Source organism: Columba livia, chromosome 4, assembly GCF_036013475.1.
Source record: "Columba livia isolate bColLiv1 breed racing homer chromosome 4, bColLiv1.pat.W.v2, whole genome shotgun sequence".
NCBI classification, from domain to species: Eukaryota; Metazoa; Chordata; class Aves; order Columbiformes; family Columbidae; genus Columba; species Columba livia.
In genome coordinates, this window is record NC_088605.1 from 55,454,790 (window position 1) to 55,480,387 (window position 25,598).

The 25,598-nt window shown below is 39.0% G+C and overlaps 1 protein-coding gene across 7 annotated transcripts in view; it reads left to right on the forward strand.

Moving 5' to 3' along the window:
• Positions 1-25,598, forward strand: part of WDFY3 (WD repeat and FYVE domain containing 3) — a 169,651-nt gene that overhangs the window by 102,320 nt on the left and 41,733 nt on the right. For 6 of the 7 annotated variants that reach the window (XM_065061871.1, XM_065061873.1, XM_065061872.1 and 3 more), the window contains 15 exons: positions 539-757; positions 3,625-3,806; positions 5,147-5,378; positions 8,241-8,401; positions 9,458-9,569; positions 9,957-10,147; positions 11,560-11,712; positions 13,943-14,016; positions 14,119-14,280; positions 15,329-15,423; positions 16,901-17,021; positions 18,775-18,992; positions 21,604-21,839; positions 23,143-23,277; positions 25,262-25,441. In XM_065061871.1, coding sequence (XP_064917943.1) covers positions 539-757; positions 3,625-3,806; positions 5,147-5,378; positions 8,241-8,401; positions 9,458-9,569; positions 9,957-10,147; positions 11,560-11,712; positions 13,943-14,016; positions 14,119-14,280; positions 15,329-15,423; positions 16,901-17,021; positions 18,775-18,992; positions 21,604-21,839; positions 23,143-23,277; positions 25,262-25,441 — 2,471 coding nt within the window. The remainder of the gene's footprint in view (positions 1-538; positions 758-3,624; positions 3,807-5,146; positions 5,379-8,240; positions 8,402-9,457; positions 9,570-9,956; positions 10,148-11,559; positions 11,713-13,942; positions 14,017-14,118; positions 14,281-15,328; positions 15,424-16,900; positions 17,022-18,774; positions 18,993-21,603; positions 21,840-23,142; positions 23,278-25,261; positions 25,442-25,598) is intronic. The other variant, XM_021296729.2, reaches the window with a different exon arrangement.

Here is a 25,598-nt window from a genome sequence, read left to right on the forward strand (position 1 = left end):
ACTTGAAGTCTTTGAACTCTGTTTTTCTGTGGGGGCACCCCAGGAGAGGAAATGAAATCAGGTGTATGCAGTAGAGAGATCTTCTTTGATGGAGTGCAACTCAGGTATATATGGTAGATCTTCAACGAGTCACACTACGGAAGAACTATCTCATCATGACATTAGTGGTTTCTGAGGGCCTGATCCATTTCTACTTTTTTTGTCTAGGGAGCTGAAACTGGGCTGTTCTTAACAAGCACAGCTTCAGAGTTGATTTTTTGTTTTAGAATATGAGTGAATAGTGTACAAGTCATGCTTTCCTTCATTTTGAAACAAACCTCTCTGAGCTAGCCTTTGTATGGATTTTCCTCCAAGGCTAAGTCAGAAATAAAAGAAATATCATTGAAGTCCACAAAGGGAAAGTTTGAGAAAGCACAGCTCAGCTGGTATCAGTTCGGGACTTAGCTCATACAAAAAAAGGATCAGGAACACGTAGCACGTAGATATCCAAAATTCTAGCTACTCCAACTATATAATGAACTTTTGGTTTTGTTTTCAGGTGAAAGATTTTTCCCACCACCGTCTGGTTTAAGCTACTCAACTTGGTTTTGTATTGAACATTTTAGTACACCTCCTAATAACCATCCTGTGAGACTTCTTACTGTAGTGCGGCGTGCAAACTCCTCGGAGCAGCATTATGTATGCCTTGCCATTGTCTTCTCAGCAAAAGACCGGTCACTGATTGTTTCAACTAAAGAAGAATTGCTTCAAAATTATGGTAAGAGTTGTGTTGTGTTGTCAGCTAATCCTGATGATATTATGGGGATGTGACAGTAAGTTTATTTTGAATCTCATGTCTAGGAGAACTGTGCATGATGGAACTTTTGTTGCAGCTTCACCAGCTCCAGATGGGTTTTGACAATGGAAAAATTTTAAATAGAAACATTCACATAGAAATTAAGGAGATTTTGTAATTTCTGAAGATGATTTGATATCTGTATATAAACTTTTTTGTTGTTGTTTGGGTTTGGTGTTTGTTTTGTTTTGTTTTTTCCTAAAACCCCAAGTATATAGTTTTGAAGGAGGGATTACATAATTGTTTTTGGAAGGTGTTTGCCTTTTATTTATCTTGTTTTGTTCATTTTGTTCGTTTTAGACATCATCTCGTGAGGTGCAAATGTTAACTATCTTTGCTTTGAAGAAGCTTGGAAATAGTAACCTAGCAGGTTGTGAAGGCTTTTTCAATCTGGACAGTCCCAATGCTGGAGGTCTATTTGAATGCAATCATTCATTCACTTGGTGTTCTAATGCTGTCTACAAACTCTTTCTGAGAACTGAAGCTACATTCAGTATCTGTGATCAAGGGAATTACAGGAGGTGCAGTAAATATCTAAGTAAAGCTGGTGAGGCTGGTGCATTTGCTAGGGAGAGCTATTGGTGTGGTTGGTGGCTTCAGGCTGAGCTGTCTCCTTTCTCCTGCTTTGTCCTCCATCAGAGCCTCCAAAAGTGTGGTCAGTTTTGACAGGCCATTTGCACATCATGGCTGCGGAGGAGCTGAGAGGAGCAGGGCAGCCTTCTCTGCATACCTCAGGCTTCACTCTTTATGAGACCCACATGCTGGGCTACAAGTGGTTGTCAAAAATCTGTTCCTGCTTCTGTTCTTTCCTTTTGAGTAGCAGGCACTATTAAAGATTTTTTTACAACTGTTATTATCCAAAACCAAACAAACAGCAAAACCAAACCAGCAACAACAACAAATAAAAACAAACAAACCAAACAACAGCAAAGCAGACTGTTATAGAATATTGCTTATCTTCGTGATAAGCAGACATTCACATCATTAACTGCAGTAGTTTCTCATAGTAGAAGACAGGTTCGAGACCTGAAACTTGAGGGCTGAAGACCCAATCTTAAATTGAAAAGATACCAACAGTGTTTACTTTCTCAGAAGATGAATTTCTTGTAAGAGAGAATTAGATAAGTTTATCTTCATATTAATTGCTTTAGCCTACACTGGAGCTGTAGATGTTTTGGTTTTAGTTTGTAAGCAGGGACTGGAAGTGCTGACAGTCTGTTGTAAGAATAAACAGGGTGGCTTAAGGATCCTTTTTTTGAGTAAGAATTGTGCTCTAAGGTGTTTGGCTGAGAAAAAGAATTTGAGATTATTTTTGTATCTGGGAGTTAGTTCCAAGTACTCTGGTTTTATCATTTTCCTTGCACTATTTATGAAGAACTAAGTGTTCTCCCTGTACAGGTGGCTGTTGGGGTAAGCGAATTAGTGGTTTATTTTCCTTCAATATGGAAGAATGGAGAGAGATCTGAAAAGCTGTTGTTACTCTTGAAGCATTCCCTGTTGGAGTTTTTTCAAGTTTCACGTTTTGTTTTTTGGCTTTCATGTAGCGGGGGTCATTCTGCTTCGTGCTGGAGCACCTGCAAACTGACCATGCCCCCAGTACGAAATCGAAGGATGTCTTTTAGAAACATTAAAAAATTGTGTACTGAGAAAGAAAGTACGTTTCAACATCCACAGCACCTGTTACTGAAGGAAAGATCTGGGGAATGCTGGAATGTGTAGGTGTGCAAATTGGGGATGGGTGGTCAGCAGCTGCTGGTTTCCAGCCCCTGAGTGACTGTGGCCAGGTTTGTTTGGGGAGAAAGAGGGATTTTGTGGGAAGATGATGGGACTGCCACTTGTCAGACATATCTGGTTTCAGCTGGCTCCACTACGGGCCCCCTGTGGACACAGCTGAGCCCAGAGGGCAAGCTGGTGGCACCTCTAGGAAAACACTTTTAAGAAATGGCAAAACACTGCATGGAGTGAGGAGTAAGGGGGAAAAAAATATGAGAGAAACCACCCTGAGGACACGAAGGTGAGAGCAGAAGGAGGGGAAGGCAGATGCAAGCACTAGAGCAGAGAAGACCATGCTGGAGCAGATATAGTGGGGCCTGCAGAGACCACAGTGAAGCAGGGAAGTGCAAGGAGAAGGTGCGGGAAGCATGGGTATCTTTTCTCTCCACAGTGTGAGAAAGGTGAAAAATAGCTCTGTAGCTTTTAGAGACATCTCTTATTTCTTGCTGACTAACTGCTGTAAAGTTGGTTTTTTTTTTCAGAAAAACAACAAAAGCTCTTTCTATGACTTGCATGGTGGCATGAGAAAGTTAGTAAAAACTTGAACAAACTACTCATTCCATTAAAATTTCAAAGGGAAAGTAGAAGAGGAAAAGTAAAATGTAATTATCAAAGGTCCAAAAGTATCCTGAGAGTTTTCTTAGAGAATTAAGGCAGAGGAAGAAGACCCATCGTTGATACTATGAAAACTATACCAGTTTGTTAGTGTGCAAGTATTTAAGGAAGTTTAGCTTGTCAAATTGTGACAATTTGGTCTGAATACATTCTCAAAAATTTTTATTTCATTCTTTCAATTCTTGTATTTGAAAGTCTGAAGTCCTCTCCTGTTAATATTAGGACTTTATTAATATCTTGTTAACTGTATTTTTGATCACGTTGTTAACTACATGCTTTCTAAAGTTTTGACTTTAATGTATTGCTATAGATGGTTTTGGATAAAGTCTAATGTCATAAGAAGCTTAAAACAGGCGAGTAACGTTTCTACTGGTGCTCATTAACTGGCACTTTCCCTTTAGTCGATGACTTCAGTGAGGAATCGTCATTTTATGAAATTCTTCCTTGTTGCGCCCGTTTCCGCTGTGGTGACCTCATTGTGGAAGGCCAGTGGCATCACCTTGTTCTGGTCATGAGTAAAGGCATGCTAAAGAACAGCACAGCTGCGCTCTACCTTGATGGACAGCTCGTTAATACTGTTAAGGTAAAATAGGTCTTTAAATCCTCATTTTTACTGGTTGGAGTGATTTCTCTCTATCTGCACGTCTATATATGCGTATAAATAAGTAATATCTAAAAAAATATCGAAGTCCTAAAGTGAAGTGGACGTGTTGCACTGACTGTGAGGCAAGTGTGGCATGGCTACACTGCTGAATAGATTAATTAGAAGGATGGTAAAAAGCTGAAGACGACTTATCCCAGGACCATGTAGCAGATCTAATTTTGAATAATAGGGAGATTACAGAGTAAGACAGCTTTGCCCGTTTATCCATCTTGTTCCTTTTCCAACACTCTTGCCACCCCAGAAGTCGCATCCCCTTGGCAGTGATAGGCACGGAGATGTCCAGGGCTGTTATTAGTTGATTGTAGACGAAACACATTTAGTTGTAAAGGTCAATATTTTGTTGTTAGGTGGAAGAAACTGGGAGGCCAAAAGCAGAAAGCAGTGAAGTGCACTGTGGACCTGCCCACAGCACAAAGTATTTCTGACCTGTAACTAATAACCAGAGAGTATTTGGCACCTGGCAGATGTGGACCTTAAGGGAGTAAGCTTATACTGGTGTGGGATGCAGATGAGCTAGTATAACTGTACTGCCATAGGTAAAATAATTTTTTTTACTTTCAAAGTTTGCCTTTCAGTATTCCTTTTGCAGAAAGAGGACTACAGTAACTTTACTTGTTATGCTAATAGCTGTAATGCACAAGCATGTATCTAGCCATCTCTCTGGCTGTACATTACTACATTCAATAGCTGGTAACAGAATTTTTACAAGATAGATAGAAATGTATGTGAGATTGTTACTGCCGTTATAAAAGGACAGCATCTTACCTGTGTATTTGTTTTACTGCTATATGAAAATCTTATCAAATTGAGTTCATCACATTCACACTTTAGCGCAAAACTGTATAATTAGCAAAGGCATGTTTTCACTGGCTGATGGAGAACAACACAAGGTTATGAGATAGTCTTACTGCTTCTGCAAAAAATAATGACCACCATAAAGGACCACATATTTACAATCAAGATGCACCTTGTTCTTTAATATTTTTAAACACAGAACATACACATTCTCATCCTGTGTTTCCATACACACCTTCATCTTTTGAAAGCCATTTAACTTCTGATCTTTGCGTTTACAGTCTGGTTAATGTTCTTCACTAACTTTTGCTGTATGGTATCAGAATACTGTGAGTGACGTGTAAGTCATTTGGTAGGTCCCCCAGTTTGCAGATAATTTTCCCAAATCTCTTATCTGTCTGCTTTCTTTTCATGATACCCATGCTCTTGCAATAATTTCTCCATGTTTTTTTTCTCCCTTATAGCTTCACTATATCCATAGCAGTCCCAGTGGGTCTGGTTCTGCCAACCCACCTGTCGTCAGCACCGTCTATGCCTATATCGGCACGCCGCCTGCACAGCGCCAGCTCTCGTCGTTAGTATGGCGTCTGGGCCCGACACATTTTCTGGAGGAAGTTTTGCCTGCCCCAGGCGTTAGCACCATTTATGAGCTGGGACCAAATTACGTCGGAAGCTTTCAAGCAGTATACGTGCCATGTGAGTACAATTCAAATAGCAGCAAGTGACTTGGTGGGGTGTAGTTCGATCTTTTGTGTGTGTGTTGGGAGAAGAGGGGAGGAAAGAGAGTGTGCGGTAGCAGAGAGGAAAAGCTAATTCTTCATAGGAAGAAGATGAGTAGGTACTATTGAAGAAGATCATAGAAATCCAAATTACTGTTTTAATGTAGTTCTGGTAGTTCTCGTACTGAGATATGATAGAAGTACTTGTATTCCTCACTCTGCTTTTAAATCAATTAGAAATGCTTAAAGCTGTCGTTTTTTGTGCTATATATTTTATTTGCCTGTAGAAACTGAAACTGGAAAGGCATTTTGACTTGTCAGTTTCTAGTGATAGCATTCAGTAACAGACCTGCAGCGTCTGCTGTACTTTAAACGCAGCTGTCTTAAAATGTCATTGTTTGTAAGGTCTAAATAGGTCAGCTGAGAAAAAAAAGTCAAACTGGGAGGGACTGTGGTGCAGCAGATAGTCTTTAAGCATGTTGCAAACAAATCTGGGCAAGTCTATTACATGTTTTAAGTGTTCTTGTTTGAAATTGAGGGAGTGCAAGACAAAAAGATGTGAATAACCTAGTTAGAAATGTGTGTTTGTAGCCCTGCTTTTAGCTGTGCAGCCAACAGATTCTTCATTAGCTCTGGTAAGGTGAGCTGTCACTAGCGAGATTTTCCTGTTCCATAGAGCTCCCTGTCTTTCCCTGCAGTTAGAGAACCGCCTCACTAACATCATTGCTTTACCTGTCTGTCCAGGGCTTTTCAGTGAAACATAAATAAAAATGGAGAACATAACACATCATCTTGTCCTTGCATTGTTTTTCCACATGAGGACCATAACGCTCTCCAGCTCTTCTGGAGAGAAACTGTCACCATCTCCAGGGAAGGAGACAGTGAGTGATGGGAGTGGTAGGAAATCAAAAGTGTGTACAGGGAGTGCACAGAGACTTTTCTTAATGAAAGCTTTCCCCTAGAGTGGTGACAGATCCTCCCCTCAAAATGTAAATGATGTTCAGGCTGTGGAAGAATGAAGTGTAATGAAAAAGAAGGTAGTTTGCCTTACGCATCTTGAGCGTAAAACTTCAGGGGGTTGAGTTTTGTCATGTACAAATATGTGTCATGTACTTGCTTTTTGACAGCTAACAAACCTGGCAAGCAGCTCTGGCTTTAGTTATCTGCTAGTCAATTCTAATTCCCCCTGGAAGGCATTTTGACTTGTGCAGTGCAAGCTTTAAGTACTGAATTAGCTGAAGCAAATTCCGTGAATGTGAATTTGTTCAATTCACTTCCAAGAATTAAAGGTCTTTCTGCCTTAATGCAAAGGCCACGTTCACCAGGAAGCCCACAGTAACTTGGAAGAATTCTGCATTTCTTAACGTGTTGACTTTCTCAGTGTGGCAGTGTATTTCTCCTGCCCAAGTTTTGCTCGGTTTGTTGTATTTCAGGAGTTGTCTGCTCCAGAGAAAAGGACGTTTTTCTATTTGGGGCTAAGTTTCTGTTTGTGTCATATGCACTGTGCCAAACCCTAAGGAGTTTGATAGGGTGTGCAACATGAAGCTCTGTGCCTTACCCTTTTATCTTGGCCTCTCTATCCAAGATGCTTGTGTAATGATTATTTGTGGGAATCCTGGAGAAGGGAAGAACCCTTGCAGTCTTCTGCTGTTGTCCTTTGTAGGGAAATCACATCTGACCTGCTGCTTGCCTATGCAATGCTTCTTTCCTAAGTTTTGTCCCTCTTTTCAGTGAGCAAGATTGCCATCTTCTGAGAATTTGTCCTGTGTTTAAACAAAATGAAAAACCTGTTACTCTTCAGAGCATTGGAAAGACCCCTCAGAGAGCGGTTATTAGTTCAGGAGAAGGAATTCCTTAGCCTGTTCACTGAAATGGAAGAATGTTCTTAGGGCATCCAATGATGACGATCCAATTGAGAATTGAATTTATGGAGAAACCAGGATTTCTGAAACTCTTAAGTGAGACTTGACAGGGACTTGACCCCGATTCAACAAATTATGTAGCCATCTAGCTTCTCATTTGTTTTGCCGTTAGGCGAGGAGCCTTCATGCTTTTTAAATTTCATTAATGTATTTTGCTAGAGTTGCAGGTACCTTTTGACCTGAAATGATGATGCAGAGGTGAATCTCCTTAAGTTTTCAGGTGCTGAGTTTTGCATGCTTCGTCTGAGCTTTGTGAATAGCTGTCAATTGTCATGTTTGCAGTGTCTCACTGGAAGTATCCGCTTTTGGAACAGTGGATACAAAATATTAAAGATAAGATTGTATATTGTCTTTGATGTATGGGCCTTTTGCTCTTTATTCAGTCTTGCATTTCTTTTACTGTTCTCTAAGGCAGGTTTCCTAGCAAACAATAGTAAAAAGGCTTTTGTCACGGGCAAAGATGCAGAGGGACCAAACACATCTCTCTTATTTGATTAATTTGTTTTTCTTCAGATGGGAAAGGTAGTGAACAGCCCTTTGGCTGTACGCAAATTGAGAATAGGGGTAATGTTACCTTCCAAAATTTCAGATGAGGAAGAACCACATCTTGTCTTGCTTGACCAAGCCACAGACTGCCAGTTGCCATTATGGGTTAATGTAGTAGACCTTCTTGAAAGGAAATGTTTCCTGTGTATTGCCCTTTTATTTTTAATAGCAGATTTATTCCACGACTCGCATGCTATCGAGCTACTCTTGGATGCAGCAAGCAAGTATGCAAAGACAATATCGCGTCTTGGCTATTTGTAAAATGTTTCTTCTATACCTATTCTGCAATATAATTTGCTTAAGATTTTGCTCTTAAAAGTGAAAAGAAAAACAATGGTATTACTGAAATGAACTTTTATTTTGTCTTTAAGGCAAAGATTCAAAGTCTGAAGGAATCAACCCATCTCCAGTATCTTTGGTACCAGAAGAGAAGGTCTCTTTTGGTCTCTACGCGCTCTCCGTTTCTTCATTTACAGTGGCAAAAATAAGGAAAGTTTACAACAAGTTGGATAGTAAAGCCATTGCCAAACAGGTATGTTGAGAAATTACTTGGTTAATATGTACTGCTTGTTTGTTCCTTTCTTTTAACTTCTTTCAAGGCAGTTTGCTCAGTGCAACCAGGAACAATAATGTACTTGGTCAGAAAAGTTGCCCCTAATTACTTCCTAGTTTAAAAATGAAATGAAATAAAATAAAATAGAGGGGGATCATACTCCTAGATTTTATTCACATTCTTGAAATTACTAGTAGCTTGGTATCTTAAAACCTTTTGGAGGTATTTTGGCTTTTTAATGTAGATGGCAAGTGTAATCTTGTTGAAATGCAGTTAAGATTTTATTGTTGAACAATATTTGTTCATCTGCAGATGAACAAATCTGATAGCTTAGTCCTCTGACTGTGATTCAGATTTGGAAACCAGAATATCCATTTACATTTGTATTCAAAATATGTTAAAATTCAGGAATTATTGGTACCAAGGACCATCTGTGAGGACAGGCTGAGAGAGCCAGGGTTTTTCAGCCTGGAGAAGAGAGGGCTCTGGGGAGACCTTTTTGCAGCCTTTCAAAGCGTACAAGGGGCTTGTAAGAAAGAGGGAGACTGCTTATCAGGGCCTGTAGTGACAGGACAAGGGGCAACAGTTTTAAACTGAAAGAGAGTAGACTTAGAGTGAACATAAAGATGAAACTTTTTACGATGAGGGTGGTGACACACTGGAAGAGGTTGCTGAAATGAAGTGGGTGCCCCATCCCTACAAGTGTTTGAGGTCAGGTTGGATGGGGCTTTGAGCAGCCGAATTTAGTGGAAGGCATCACTGCTTACAGCAGAGGGGTTGGGCTAGATGATCTTAAAAGTCCCGTTCAACCCAAACCATTCTGTGATCCAGTGGCATCAATTTTGAAGTTAGATTAATCTTCCTTAAACTTTGGAAACTGGAGGTTTGTCTTAACTTTAGAGAATGTCCTAATGACTCTAGCATAGTTCTGTGTTACACACTCTTTATCACAGGAGGAAAATACACATGTTCAGGCTTACATAAAAAAAAAAACCTCTTCCCTTTAGCCCCTGCATTTGTTCTTGTTTTGTTCAGCTGGCGATTTCTTCTCATGAAAATGCCACCCCTGTGAAGCTGCTACATAACTCAGCAGGGCATTTGAACGGACCGGCGCGCTCCATTGGTGCAGCTTTGATAGGATATTTGGGTGAGTTGAGTATTTGAGAATTTTTATGTTTAAACATGATTAGTTACTTGTTAATAAGAACTTAAGTGTAGAGAATAAATCATGTAATTGATTAATGTGGTATTAAAGGTACATTGTTAAATGTAGTTGACATTTTTATATTTTATGGACATTTCTTCAGTTTATATGAGTGTCATTATGAAAATATACTTAATTACCTTATGTCAAACTATTTTCCAGTGCAATATTTCCTTCATCTCCTCTTTCGAGATGTCACAGTTCTTCAAGTGATACTCTTTTTCTAATTCAAACAATGCTAGGAAGTGAATTATTTGCATGTAATCACAGTGATTTTCTACAAGGATTAATTTTATTTGATTTGAATTTATTTTTGCTGCCTTTACGCAGGAGTAAGAACATTTGTCCCCAAGCCTGTTGCCACCACACTGCAGTACATTGGTGGAGCTGCTGCTATTTTGGGGCTTGTAGCCATGGCGTCAGATGTAGAAGGGTTGTATGCAGCTGTGAAGGCTTTGGTCTGTGTGGTGAAGAGCAATCCCCTAGCCAGCAAAGAAATGGAAAGAATCAAAGGTTATCAGGTATGTAAGAAATGCCTTAGAACAGACCAGGCTGAATTTCACTGTCTGTCCTAGCAGTTGCTTTGGAAATTCCTTGTTGTGCTGTAGTAACCTGATTTTCTGCTCCTAAGTTTAGCATAGATGACTGATTTAGGATGGCTTTTCAAGGAGAGAGTGGAAAGTTTTGCTAAGCAGTTGTGTACATATAGGTGTTTTGCTGAAGCTGACCCTTCATTAATAGCAAGGAGGAGCACAACTAGGGGACTTGGGTGATTGTTTTCCTGTGATGGTGAAGTCACTCCAGGGAGCATGTGTCTCTGTGATCTGCCAGCAAGAGAGCAGGATAGGGATACACAAAAACTGAACAAGCAAGCTCCTAAAATTATCATTTTGAGGAGACTGCACAGAACTTGTAGTTAGTGATGCTGTTTGCTTTCAAGCTGGAGACTTCTTAATTCTCCATTGGGGCAGGAAGATTGATTGGCTGACTTGAAAAGATCCTCACATAATCAATGCATTTTACATTTCTCGTGGAGATGGCTTTACTGAAATGGAAAGTTCAAGCTGAAGTTTCAGTACCATATTTGCAAACCTTTTAATGGTGGTGGCAAGTGTAGTTATGTTGAAACATATTATTCCATGTAGCCTATTGCAGACTTTGGCTTGCTTTGACCAAACAACTCTAGGCAGTTTTCTCCTTGCACCATAAGCAGTTGGGGGACCATCACATATGACCTTATATTCTACTCATATTGACTTCACCAAATAGCATGTTTTAAGAAGGACAGGGGCTCCCAGAAACCTGTGTTTCCTTAGTAATGTTCCAAAGAGGGTGATGAAGCTGAACAGGCCAGTATGTTGAGAGTTTTACAAGTTTCTATCAGAAGAAATAACAATAGCACATCTGGCAATCTGTTCTTCCCCAAGCCAGGTTATAAGAAGCTGCAGAAGAAGTGAGGACTGAAAGGATTACATGTATGGTCATGACTAGGGCAGCAAAGAGTAGCAAGAAAAAAGAAAGGCTTATTCAGATTTATGCTGTCATGGCTGCTTCTCTGCCAGAATGTGCCTCTCATTTGTGCATGCAGTACTCTAGGAGTCCTGTATTTGTGTCCATGCTTGCTGTCCAGGAACAGAAGTATCAAGAATGTATCATGTGCCATCATAAGCTGACGGCTGAGAGGTGTGTGTGTGTGTGCCTTATCCTTGGGGCCTAGATACTGTCTGCAGTGTAGAACAGAGGTTTCATGAGCCGGAGGGTGTCCTGCATGTGCCCTTTTTCTTATTAACCATAATGCCACTTCCAAACTTTTTCACCAAGGGTCTCAGCTATCAAAAAGGAAAACAGACATTTCATCTGCGCTTCTTTGTGTTGGAACAACGTTGCCGTGTGTTTGTAGGCTATTAATTCCTTTTCTGTTTATTTGTTCAAGTTGCTGGCAATGCTGCTAAAGAAGAAACGATCCCTTCTGAACAGTCACATTCTCCATCTGACTTTTTCCTTGGTGGGAACTGTCGATAGCGGGCACGAGACCTCCATTATTCCGAACTCTGCTGCCTTCCAGGACCTACTCTGTGATTTTGAAGTATGTTAAAGCGGCTCAGAAAAGTGATGATGATACTGGATAGCGATTAAGTCAGGTGCTGATAGCATACCTTAAATATTGAACAACAGCAAGCTAGGCTGTTATCCTGAGAACTTACTATTTTATATATAGCATGGTAAAGCAGCTGAGTAGCAAGATTATTGGTAACCTGTGAGACACTGAATTGTTCTTTTGTTGAACTAAAGAAAGCAGAGAGGTTCTGAAGGAAATGCTAATGCAGCAGAGGCTGATAAACAGTGTTACACAATGCATAGAACTTGTCATTTACTGTTTGTTCTTTTGGTAATATCTATACCTGACACAGACTGAGTAAAAGTATTCTGATTGGCATATACTAAAATAAATAAATATACTAACACTTACAATAATCCAGCTATAAGATACTGACTTAATAATGCAAGTCCATCCTGTACAAATGGCTTCATGAAGCTATCCATTTTCTTTTTTTTCAGATGTCCCTTTAGTATTTCAGAGCACTCCTGGAAACTATTTAAGGGTTTTGTCTATGAAAAACTCTTGCTGCTTACTATAGCCTTTATTTTAATAAAATCAACTGGCCTTGTTACCATTTTTTCTGAAAGCTTGAAGGTCTTTAACACACCCCAAAAAAAACCCTTGCTAATATTAACAATACACTATAATCATGGCACAAAAAAAGAGGGAATCAAAAGGGCAGACCTGACGGGTTTTTTTAATCTTAGTGGGGATCTAATACAGAGGGAATTTCTCACCTACCAAAGTTACCTGTTTCTTATTTGATATGTAGTATTAAAACTAGAAATAACTATGTGCCATGTCTAAACATAAAGTCTTCAGTATCACATAACAAGTTATTCTTTATCAAACCTTTTAAATTACAATAATGCTTACTTTGTGTTCACAAAATTAAGCACAGGCTTAATAGAAGTTATAACATCTGCAAGAGGCTGTATTTGTGGTAGAGTTCTTAAGGTAGATGAAAGTTTACCAGAGAGAAGGGTGTGAATCACAGCCCAGCTCCTTTTACAGTGAGGCCTGAATTCTGCTGAAGAAAACTTTTTTTCCACTTGTTTTTTTCCTTTTCCTCATAAAGGAATCTGCTGAGGAATTTAATAAATGGTATCTAGTCACTTAGGCAGCATCTACTGTATGGAAGATCCAATTTCATGGTTTTTAATTCGGGTCTGTCTTTTTTTCCCTGAAGACTGAGAACAACTGGAGAATGAATACACCTAAGAGACTAAAAAAAACCCAAGAAAATAAAATATGCAAGTCATAAGTCCATGAGTCACTAAGAAGAAACTTTCCAAACACCTCTGGTTTTGGCTTGGGGTTATTTATTTACTACTTTATTTCTGTATGCAGAAATCGGTGACCCAGACATTTCACTTAAATTGAATAAATTAGATGTTCTTACTCTTACGCTACACAGGGAAATACAAATATTTGTTCGGATCATTTTAGGTTATAAGAGTAGAAGAAAAGCAAAAGCTAGAAAGCTTTTTGTTTAAGCCGGTTTTATATACCAGAGCAGAAGTATTAATTACACTTTGTTCAATAGCAAGTCAGTTTTAAGTTTTGCAGCTATAATTGTGAGTTTTCTGGCTTTTATGTCATTTATTTCATCTATTGATTGAACAATTGGTTTGAGGATTTTTGGTTTTGTGTTTTGGTTTGGTTTTTTTTTGGTAGAGGATCTAAATAATTTAAAACGGTGTGTAGGAAATGCTGGATAAAGATTAAAAAAAAAAAATCAGGGAAGACCTTGAGTTGAATCTTGGCAGAAGACGGTAAGTTAATTTTACAAAGAGAAAATCTTCACTTAAGCCAAATAACATGGCGTTTCACATCAGTCTTTTAAACCCAAAATAACTGCTTTGGAGTCCTTGCACCATTTGTTTAAAGAGAAATTCCCGATAATGTATAACTTTTATGTCTAGAACTGTTCAATTTTTCAGCATGATACACTTGCAGACAATATGTTGGCTACCACTGTGTGTTTTTGTAGTCTTTGATAGTGTATTTAATATTTATCCGGGGCTGAAGAATAAACAACGGCAAACCTTGCAGTGCGCTTTTGAGCACAATGGCCAGGTGAATAGCCATGTAGATGAACAATTTAATCTCATCAAGCCTTTCTTGACTTTTGGTATATTAAGCTTGAATATCCGTTTTTAATCTTAAAGCGGGTTTGGGTACAAAACGTATCATTGTTTATTTTGTGTTACAGGTCTGGCTTCATGCACCCTATGAGCTTCATCTGTCATTATTTGAGCACTTCATTGAACTTCTCACCGAGTCCAGGTACAAGCTGATTCCAGCCCAGGAATGAGACTTACAGGATTAGGTAATACACAGAGGATGCTCCAATTTTAAATTGCCACCTCCTTGCTTTTCTTCTTCCAGTGAAGCAGCAAAGAATGCAAAGTTAATGAGGGAATTCCAGCTCATCCCGAGACTGCTCTTGACTCTTCGAGATATGTCTCTGTCCCAGCCTACTATTGCTGCGATCAGTAACGTGCTGAGCTTTTTGCTTCAAGGCTTCCCCAGCAGCTACGACTTGCTCAGGTAGCCCAATCCTCTCATCATTCCGGCTATTGTGTTTTTATTGTGTTGATCTTGGTTAAAAATACTTCATGGTAGTGCTGTTGTGGAGTAAGTAACATGAAATGGTTGTGCACTGAGCTTTTTTTCCTCTAAGAAGCTACTGAACTAGCCGTAGGCAATAATTTTGTTAATGCCTTGATTAACATATGGAATTCAGTTTGTATCTAAACAGGTATGACCAAATGATTAAACTGACTTAGTATTCCAGAGGTGAAAAGTGAAGCTGCTGTACTGCAGCTCCCTTATTCATGTGAGCCACTGAGCATTCTTCTAAAATACAATTTAATATTACTTGAGATGGAGTATAATGGTACTTCTGGTTTAAATGCAGCTTCAATTACTGTCCTGCATGAAAGAGGTTTAAGTTCAAGATTTTTTCTTAATCACTGTGTAGAAAAAATATTTAAGGCTGTCAGATGTAGTACTATTAATTCTGACTGCTGAAAGTTACATTAATAATTGGAATTCATACATACAGGAGTACTTCAAATGCTTTTAAATGAGTTCAGCTCCTTCATGACTTCGTTTTTCTTATCTCCTGTTTCATTATAATGGACATGGATAAAATATTGCAGGGCTTGGCGGTTCTTTGCATATGAGTGGTCATGTTTTTGGCTTCTCGCTTCAAGTACAATTAAAGAAACCAGAAGCATCAACTTGAACATCTTGCCTGTCTTTCTTTTAGTTAGGCAGGACAAAAAAAATGATTCAAGAATAAACCTGTTGATTTTTATTCTTAAATTCTTTTGGAACAGATGATAGAATGCCTACCTGAGTGTTCCTTGTTGTTCTTCCTGAAAATAAAAATAAAAAATACTGTATAACTTGGGAAAAGTTGTACTAGCTAGGGATCACTTCAGGTTAATTCCAGAGGAAAGATGTGAGAAAGTTCATGTTTTTGGGTATCTGCCTCTCACTAGTTTTATGGTTTTATATTTAAGGTGAGTTGGTGATAGATGAGAGTGCATCTGTCATATCAATGAATGATGTTTTCTCTGTATATGTCAAGGTTTGGACAGTTCATCTCTTCCACTTTACCTACATTTGCAGTCTGTGAGAAGTTTGTAGTCATGGAAATAAACAATGAAGAAAAGCTCGACAGTGGTAAGTATGGCATGGCCTAGAAGCGGAAGAGAAATACTTTATGATCTCTTTGCGCTTATATACTTTAAATGTAGAAATAGTGTCATTAATAATATTGTAACTAGCTGCCATTTAGCTGTGGTACTTAAGATTTCCCTATTGTGTGCAAATCAGTGCAAATCCCCAGTACCATTGTTTTATTTTCCTTAGTTTAACACTGCATAGCTTTGTTCTGTTTCTTCCACTCATTCCTTCAAATTGGCTGGCTGTCTCTGCTTCTTTCTGGGGAGAGAGAAAAGACAAAAATGGATTACTAGGTGCATCTGCCATCTAGGTGTGGAGGAAATGAAAAAAATTAACTAAGTCTAGTTACTTTTTTAGGCAAAAGAAGAAGTTTCTTTACTGTCCTTCAAGAATGCTTATACTGATTTTTTTAAAGACCATTTCTATCCTTTTCCCTAAAGAAAAAAGGCTCATGCAGTTTTCAGTCAGTCTCCCTGAACAGAAATGTTTTAGCCCCACAGTGGATGTCACCCAACTACATAGAAGGCTGTGCACAAAGATGCTGTGTTTCTGCATCGCTTGGCACTATTCTGGTGCACAGGGACAAGTGAGATAAAAGCATTTCTGCTTCACGGTTAGATAACTGGTCTGGTTTCCTGAAGAACAATGTTTGGGCAGTCTGCGCATTCGTCTTCATCCCTCTGTACTTCTGCTATTCCTTCTGAATACTTTCGTTTCTTGCAGTCCAAAGATTACTAAAACTTTTTAGTGAAAGAGTAGAGGGTGTTGGAGGGAGAGACAGGTTGGTGTTCCCACTATGGACTGGCTGTGGTTTTTTTCCCCAGGCTAACCACAGCCTGAGCTGCTTTTTGTCTCCCTGGGGGACTGAAGAACCCTGGGGAGAAATTCTGCCATAGAAAATGCTTTGTGTTCTTTTCTGTGACTTGTGCACAAAACCATGGCTCACATAGTGTGTCCATTTATCTGTCTTCATCTTTGCACATGTTGTCTCAAGTTGCAGTTGTCTTTTTTTTGAAAATAATATAAAAACCTGGTTGTCCTTTGACAGCATAAGGTAAAATAAGAGGGATTCACAAAATAACTGTAAAGTTAGTCCTGAGCTGTGTGTATTGGCTTGTTTAGTAACTGATGATGAGTTTGAGGATCTGTCAAAACAAAAGGAAACTAATTTTTCTTTCTATTTTTATAGATCTGGAGGGATTTGGGAAGCATCAGGGTTTTTTTTTTCCCTTGGGATTTTTCCTCCATCCACAGATTTCATAATGCAAAATGTTTATCTAGCTACTGTGTGTTTTTTTTAGTTCAGTCAGCAGCATATAGCAGGCTGCCTGCACTGTAGCACAGCTTTCTCTTAATCTGAGTGGCCAGGTTGAGTTTGCTTAGGTGTGGAATTTATTAATACCTTTTAAAATATCCAAGTTCCGAAACCCTAATTCTGCCTTTTTTTGTGTGTGTATGTGTGCTTGGCATTTAGGAACAGAGGATGATTTTGGAGGACTTGTTTCAGCTAATCTTATTCTACTGCGGAACAGGCTTTTAGATATCCTTCTCAAACTTCTATATACATCTAAGGAAAAGACAACTGTTAATTTGCAGTAAGTACAAAAAAAAACCTGAGATAGAGAAAGGATATTATTAATTTTTTCAGAATTGTACAGCCTCCATTCAATTCACTAGTTGCATTGCATAATTTCATAGGAACTATTGAATTATATATGCAGATGTCACTAAATAAGCTTTGGATATGCTCGCAGAAATGGAATGCATGATCATTCAGTTGTATGCTGTCAGCTGTGGTAGCAAGAATTATAGTGCTAAGCAGATGCTGGTGTAACTAACGCATAGCAGCTATTGCATTGACAGGCTTTTGGTTTGAATTTTTTAAAAAAAAACATGGTTGACAGCATTAGTGGAAACTTATGGTTCAAGTTAAGAACAACAGAAGTAAATATCAGCAGGAGAAGAGAAAATACATAGCAGATTTTGGGGGGAGATTGCTTCTTATTGTTACTTCATGATAGAAAAATAGCATCTGTAAAATTGTTAATTTTAAAATTTTGAGGGACGGAGGATCACAAGTGAGTAGGATGCACTGGGAACAAGTATGGATGTCTGGCTACTTTGATTGTTGGTTTGGGGTTTTGTGTGTCTGTGTTTTGGGGTTTTTTTTGTTTGTTGATTTTGTGTGTGTTGTTTTTTTTAGTGGGTTTTTTTGTTTGGTTGTTTTTTTAAGTTTTGTTGTCTGGAGACCCAGGTCTTTAACCCTCACTCTCCTTGCATAGCCCTTTGTGCTATTTTCTCAGAACTTCATTTGTGGCTATAGAAAAACTAAAATCAGTCAATGAGACGACTTGTGTCTTTAGAGAAGTGAGATAGTCATTTTCTCATTTGGTTAAGATCAAATAACTTCAGTATGATTAATCATTAAAATCATTGACCCTGGAATGCCTCCTAAGTCCTTAAAACTGCATGTGAGGGAACATGATATTATAGTTTTATGAGGCATTAGATTCACATGGTGAATTGGAGAAGAGACTTTGAAACAATGTCAAACCTTGAAAAAATATAACTATCGAGCAGCTGCCTAGTAGGATGTATTGAGTCTCTTGGTGGCATTTTGTGGATGTAGGGTGCATGTAGTTAATGTAGTGATTGACTGAGTGTTGGTTGACATACAACCCAGACCTGTTTGAGCTTTTCAGCCATACTGCCTAAATTAAAAAAAACAAACAAAAAAACAAACAAAAAAACAAAAAAAAAAAAAAAAAAAAAAAAAAAACAAAAAAAAAAAAAAACCCACACCATGTTCTTTCAAATATTCGTAAGCAACTCTTCCCTTAATTAAAAAACAAACAAAACAAAACAAAAAAACGCACACAACCACAAACAGACCAAGAAACCCCACAAACAAACAAAACCTTCATCTTTTACTATCAGTTTATTAAAAGGACTTCTTAAAGCTTTCTAGTTATGTATGGCTCAAAAATATGTATCTGGAAATTATAATTTTACACGAATGTTTCCAGTTTAGCATTCCACTTTTGTTGTCAAAAGCAACAATTAGAGAAATCTTGTATGATGGAATTAGTCTCAGTAGCTGTATTTAGTCTTCTTTTTCTGCTAAACAAATACACTGTACGTGTTCCATTTAACAAGATTTGGGGAACAACAGTTCTTGTTGTGTTGTAGACTTACCTAAGAATTGAGTTAACTCTTTGATAGATGTGAATTTTCTGCTATCTTGGAGTTTGCCCTCTAGTGGAGGACACTGATTTTTGTTATCTATAATAGAGGGAAACTAAATGCTATAAAATGTGACAACTTTTTAATTTTTTTCCCTTTAATTAGGGCTTGTGAAGAACTGGTCAAGACACTGGGTTTTGATTGGATTATGATGTTTATGGAAGAACATCTGCATTCCACCACGGTCACGGCAGCCATGCGGATTCTGGTGGTCCTGTTGAGTAATCAGTCCATCCTTATCAAATTCAAGGAGGGTCTCTGTGGCGGCGGCTGGCTCGATCAGACAGATTCTGTCTTGACCAACAAGATCGGCACTGTGCTAGGTACAGCCTGTTGGCACCCTCACGATGGAAGAGTCGTGTGGGAGCACGTGTGCGTTTGGGTTACGGTTATTGTGTGAACACTGGCACACCCCTCCTTTCTGTTGCTGTTTTCTGGGCTGTAATCAGATGCCTTTATACTTTGTTTTTCTTACAACTAAAAATTAATTTCCTAAGCAAAAGGGAGCATTTTTACAAAACTGCCCTTCAGTTGACATGATAAAGGATTTGTTACAGTTCAGTCTTACCTCATCTGTGTGAAGCCTGGTGTAGCAGAATGATAATCAGGTTTTTCTGTTGCCATCATGCTAAGGTTAAGTATGTCCTGTGGGCAGGCACATCTGACGTAGATGCAGAGGCAGCACAGCTGTGTACATAAGGTGCTTAAGCTAATAAAGATGCAGTAAAATTTACTCATTTGTTGACTTTTATTAGTTAGAACACACGTGGTGTTATGCCTGAGCTGCTTTGTCTAGTGAGTTCTGTGCCAAATAGATTGACCAGTTTGGATTTTTTGCTACCGTGGGAATTTCTGTGTTTACGATATCATCTCAGCCTTTCTTTTACTCTCCTTTTCCTGTGCCCTTCTCCATGCACGCACACTCTTTCATTAAAGACATCGTTTGTGGGTTTTTAAAGTCTCATTTATCCAGATTATCAGACCTTTCCATTACCCCGCATGATCTAAAATTCAGTGTATAAGACTTCGGTGCAATGAAGCCTGTTTTGAGCATCACCAGCCTGTCTGAATTGCATCTCCAAGTGTCTGAAATAACAGATGTCAATTCTGTGTAGACAGGGGTAGCAACAATTTCCCACGGGCCTGATTTTTTTAGTCAAATTAAGATACCGCTTTTGAGATGACTGTCCGTGGAGATCTTTCATGAGCTTGAGTAGGCTTTAGCTCAGGACAGCGATATTAACAGTATTTTCAACTTAATTGCTCCTAAAATTACTGTACAAGGAGCCACCTCTCTGTGTTGCAGCAGTCTACGATCTGCTTCTGTGCTAAAGAATTTCCTTACTGGTTTATTATAAGGAAGTAATTGTGAAGCGTTGATGAAGTGATCTTACTTCAGGAAGAGGGCTTATCCTGAAGTGAAAATATAAAGTCTGATTTTTTTTTTTCTGCTTTGTCTCTTTGAAATCTATCAAAGTATCTTATGCTGTCTTGTTATGTTTTTCATAAATGAAACTGTCTGGGAAATCTGTCTATTTACAGTGGTTTCCCATGATATATCCCTCAGGATATTCAACTAGGAACATAGGATGATTCTTTGCATTATTAATGAATTAGGAAGGTTAAGGAAAACAGGTTTTCTGAAATCATATTACATGTGTAAACATTAAATGCTAACATACCGTAGCATGTGTTGTTGGCTAATTCTGATTAAGGTCATGTATTTTATTTAAGATACAATTTTTGCCCATGCATGTGCCTTAAAATCTGAAAAACATTGGTACTTAGGGAATTGACTGTGTTTATTCAGTATCTGCTTTAAATGTCTGGTAGTAAAAATATTCTTAGAATCATTCTTAAATGAGTTTCTGATTTAAAATCATATTTGGAGAGCATCTGTAGAGTTTTTGTATCTTCCTATTATAGTATCACTGTAATTGAATCCAAACTAGACTGTGACCAAACAGATATTTTTAAATTTGTGTCTCATCAAATGATAGAGATCATCTTATTTTTATACCTTGTATTTTTTAATAAATTATGACACATTGGCTCAAACATTTCTCAGGAAAACAGATACCAGCTATTTTTGTTCGAAACTGCTGATGGAATCCCTTCAACTTTGTAGCGATGAATTCATTAGTGTGAATCCTGGTAGATATTTTGTGTTTTAAAAAAGTCAGTTTCTGGTAGAAAGAAAATCTGTATTAGAGCCTCAGAGAAACAACCTGATCTCTGACAGTGTCAGAAGAATTGCTCACTGTGCTGATGCAGAGACTGAACTCCTTCCTCAGTTCAAAATAAACGCTTCTGCAGTCCCAGTGAGGTTTCCTTGTTGTTTTGGTTTTGTTTTTAAATAGGAAAACGAAATACCTAGGTAGAAGCAGGGTCACAAAAGATGAGCCTTGTGCCTCTGGCAGCATGTAAAAATAAGAGCATTTAATGCTTCATACCGACTGCAACATGCCTGTGAGACATCTTTGAAAACCAATTAGCAGCCTGTCATCTTAAATCTGCCATAGGATTGCTGATTGGTAATATAAATCTGTACTTGAGATTAAGATGAGACTTGCCTCAGCCAGGGAAGCTTTTTTTTCAGAAGTCTGGGCGTTTTGAAAGTCTGAAAATGTGGTCACAGTCAGAAAAGACATCGCTGTGTGTATGGAGTAGTATTAGGCAGCCTATATGGAGCAGTCTCATCTATGTTGTATGGGAAGGCAACCTTTTCCTTTTTTTATTGATTAAAAAAAAAAAATTACACCTCTGGAGCGGAATTATGTAATATGTGTGTGATAGCCTGTATGCACATATTCATATTAACAGCATTAATTTCTGAGGAGGTACCCTCTCGAGTTTTACGACTTCAGTGAGAGTGAGCTTTGCGGGCATTTCCCTGTTACTATTGTTGTTTTTTTGTATTTCTTCTCATCTCAGGGTTCAATGTCGGCAGGAGTGCTGGTGGCAGATCGACGGTCCGGGAGATTAACCGGGATGCTTGTCACTTCCCTGGTTTCCCTGTCCTGCAGTCCCTTCTCCCGAAGCACACCAACGTCCCCGCGCTCTATTTCCTCCTCATGGCCCTTTTCCTGCAGCAGCCCGTCACTGAACTGCCTGAAAACCTGCAGGTCAGTGCGCCTGTCGTCAGCAGCCGATGTAAGCAGGGTTGCCAGGTAGGGATTATCTGGTAAAATGTAAATATCATTCTGTCTGTCATGAAAGAAAATGGATTAACCAGCTGTCTCGCAGTCATGACATGGTGTTAGTGCAGAGCAATTTGGGGTGGAAGAGCAAGGTGCTGTGGGGGGATGTTAGAAGCCAGCCTGTTATAGTTGTCAGTGGTGGCTTTCTGGTCTGTTTTGGGGTCAAATGAAAATCACAGGATCGTTGGGGTTGGAAGAGACCTCTCAAGATCATCTAGTCCAGCCCACCAAGAAGCAAATCCCTGGTTCAAGTTGGTATGGTGTGGGCATTGAAGGGGTCCTGCTTTCTTTGTTGTTTTGTTTTGTTTTTAATTATTTTTTTCTTTTTTTTTTTAAAGAGTGGGGAGTTCCCATGTTAAAGAGTGTTCACAAGGTTACAGACAAAACAAGGTAGCTTTTATTTCAGAAAGCCTCTGTGGTTTTGTAGGGAGGAATCTCAGTTGTTCTCATTCTCAGCAGGTTGATTTTGGACTCATTTTAATTATATGTAAATTATTATATATTGTATGGTCTACAACAGATTTCCTAGGAAACCTTACAATAGTGCATTATGGAAATAAGCCGCACTCCAGATTGACAAAGTGCCAGTTAGAAATGGGTGCAGTGCTAACATTTATTTATCAGTGGGAACTGGAAAGTAAAAATTTCAAATGGGAAGGTATTCTGTCTCCCTGTTTTCTCAAGAGGGGTGCTTGACAGCACATTCAGTTCTGTGCTACATTGAAGTAGAGGCATGAAGCTCACCTCCTGCTTACACCACTGAAGTATGGCACTGTTAGGCTGAAATTAAATTCAAGTACTTCAGGTATTTAGCAGTAGGACTCAGTGATAGAGGCGGGCACTTTAATTTTTTATTTTTTAAATTCATTTAGGTTTTTTTACTTGCTGGAAAATACGACTTGGTTTGTTTGTTTTGTTTATTTTGTTTTTTTTTTTTTTTTTCTGGGGGACACCGTATGGGTTTTGTTGCTAGGTGTGAGTGAACTGGGGTGATTGTGCAGCACTTGTGCTGACAGGTCTGCTCTTGCTTCTAAAATAGTTAAACACCTTGAGAAGGTGAGAGTTGCAGTTATGTTAGCCTGTGGTTAGAATTAATTTTCCTCTGTGCCTCCTGACACATGACCTTCATGTGATGTTTTGGGGGATAAAATTTGAATGATATAAAAAAATTCATTTTTTAGATACTATATCATAGGTATAATAATAAGCAATATCACATTGCACAGAAGAAAGGGATTATTTCATGTCTTCTTTCTTATCTTTCGCCTCTTAGTTCGATTTAGACTCTATTTGGACATTCATATTTGGAGTTCCTGCCTCCTGTGGCACCGTTACCTCTTCAATACACAGTGTTTGCACAGAAGCTGCGTTCTTGTTACTGGCAATGCTGAGGAGCATGCTGAATTCCGTAAGCATCAAAATTTTGTTCATATTTGAATGTACAGAATTGTTCAAGTTTGCTATGTGGTTAAAAGCCAAATTAGAAAAGTTGAGCTTTGTTAGTGTCATGACACACCCAGCTGTGAGTTAAGCTCATGCTACTTGGGTAAAAACCATCATTGTCAGTGGGTTATTGTATCTTAATTTATTATTCGTTATCTGTAGAAATATTAGCAGCCACAAAATTAGCACAGCTTTTTCACATAAAAGCTGCGCTTTGTGTTTTGCTGCAATTAAAACAAAACAAGAAAGCAGAAGGATAAAATGCCCTTGGCAGAGATCATTGACTTTCCTGATTAACATTGTGAAGGAATGTTTGAGACTCTATGTCCCATCTGTTCAGAGCTATGTGAGTTGTAGATTTCGTGCATGAACCTTTCACATGCAGAGAGTCCCCTGACTATTAATAGGCATATGCTGGAGGAAATTAATTTACTGCCAGAAAAAATGTGTCATCTTGTCATCTTTGAATCTAATGTCAGGAACAGTGAAAGTTGTTTTTTCAGTGGGAAAATTTTGTATTTCCTTGAAGACTGAGTGCGTTAACTGCTGAAAATGATCTCATGAAATGTTTGAAAAGTAGCACCTGTTCAGTTGTTGCCTGTTTGGTTGTCGTGTGTTTGTGATAGGCTCTGGGAAGCATGGGTTGCATGTTGCCTCCGTGTTAACATGTTCAGGGGTGTCTTCTGGACCTGAGTACTGGTCACGTGTTTGTGACCTGCTGTGGTGCATGTTCCTGTTGTCATGTGTTCTGTCTCTTGCTGGTGACATGTCCTGTGTTTGGTCCTCACCTGTTGGGACATGTTTGTGACATGTTCAGAGGCATGTGCTGTCTCTTGCCTGGCTGCCTTGTACTGTACCAGCAGGTGTACGTTCAGACGTGCTATCACGTTTTGGGTTTACATGAGTCAGTCATAACTAACGTGTTTTCAGTTGTCACATGTTAGGAATCATGGAGTCATTTTGGTCGGAAAAGACCTTTAAGACCATAGAGGCCATCCATTGGCCTGATGCTGCCTCCAAGTCCATCTCTAAACCATGTTCCTGAGAACACGTGTTTTATTTTGTGTTGTCATGTGTTGTAAACATGGTTGGTCTCCTGTTTGTGACATGCCTAGACACAGGTTACTGTTGTGTTAGGCTGCTATGTGTTATTGCTGTGGGTTCGTTAGTGTTCAGTCGTGTCTGTCTACGTTTAATCATGTGGTTGCAATTTGTACCAGCCTGTTGCATCATTACATGTCCTGTTGCCATATTTGTCATGTTCAGCCACAGATTACTCATGCATTTACAATATTGTGACATGCTGTTGCGGCAGTCACGTGTTTGTGATGGCTTGGACATGTTCTGTTGTTACCTGTTGCAGGCATATGGTTTGGACATGTGGTTTATGTGTTTGTTAGAAATTGGTGGCTTGTTCATTTTTCACACATTCTGGAGAAAAGATCAACCGTGTGTTTGGTCACATGTTGAATCAGGTGTTCGTTGTATGGTGACATGATGAGATGGTTTTGTCAATTTGGGCCAGGTTTGTCACACATTGGTGACTTGCTTGAACACATTTTCTGTTACTTGTTATATCAGGTATTAGGTCATGTTTGGACAACATGTCTTCAGTCGTGTATTCTTGACATGTGTTTGGTCATGTGTTCTGACAAGTGCTCCAACACACATTTGACATGTTCTGGACTCTTTTTGACACTTGGTCGTGTGATTGGCCCCACATTCAGTTGCTTATTTCTGCTCTTCTTGAACAAGTGCTTATCCACATGGTGGATCCCATTGGCGCAATCTTTGATCATGTGTTATGATCACATGTTTCCTTGCATGCTTGACAGTGTGTTTGTTGGCAGATTTGACCCTACAGCTCCTCTTCCCGCAGCCTCTTTCTGAAATGAGCATTCTTCGATTAGTGCCATCTGCGCTAATGTGCTGTTTGTTTTTCAACCCAGCCTTGGCAGTCGGAGGAAGAAGGCTCTTGGCTTCGAGAATATCCTGTCACTTTGATGCAGTTCTTTCGGTATTTGTATCACAACGTGCCGGACCTCGTTTCCTTGTGGATGAGTCCAGAGTTCCTTTGTGCGCTGGCAGCGACAGTGTTTCCTTTCAACATCCGACCTTACTCTGAGATGGTAGGAAATCCAACCCGTTAGCTGTTTCGTTTTTCCTCTGAATGTTATTTTTGAGGATTTAATTAATAGTCATACAAAGATAGAGCTCTACTTACCATGCAGAAATAATAGTTCTAAAGACTGGGCTGGATGTTTTGTGCTTGGGTTTTGGAACTGA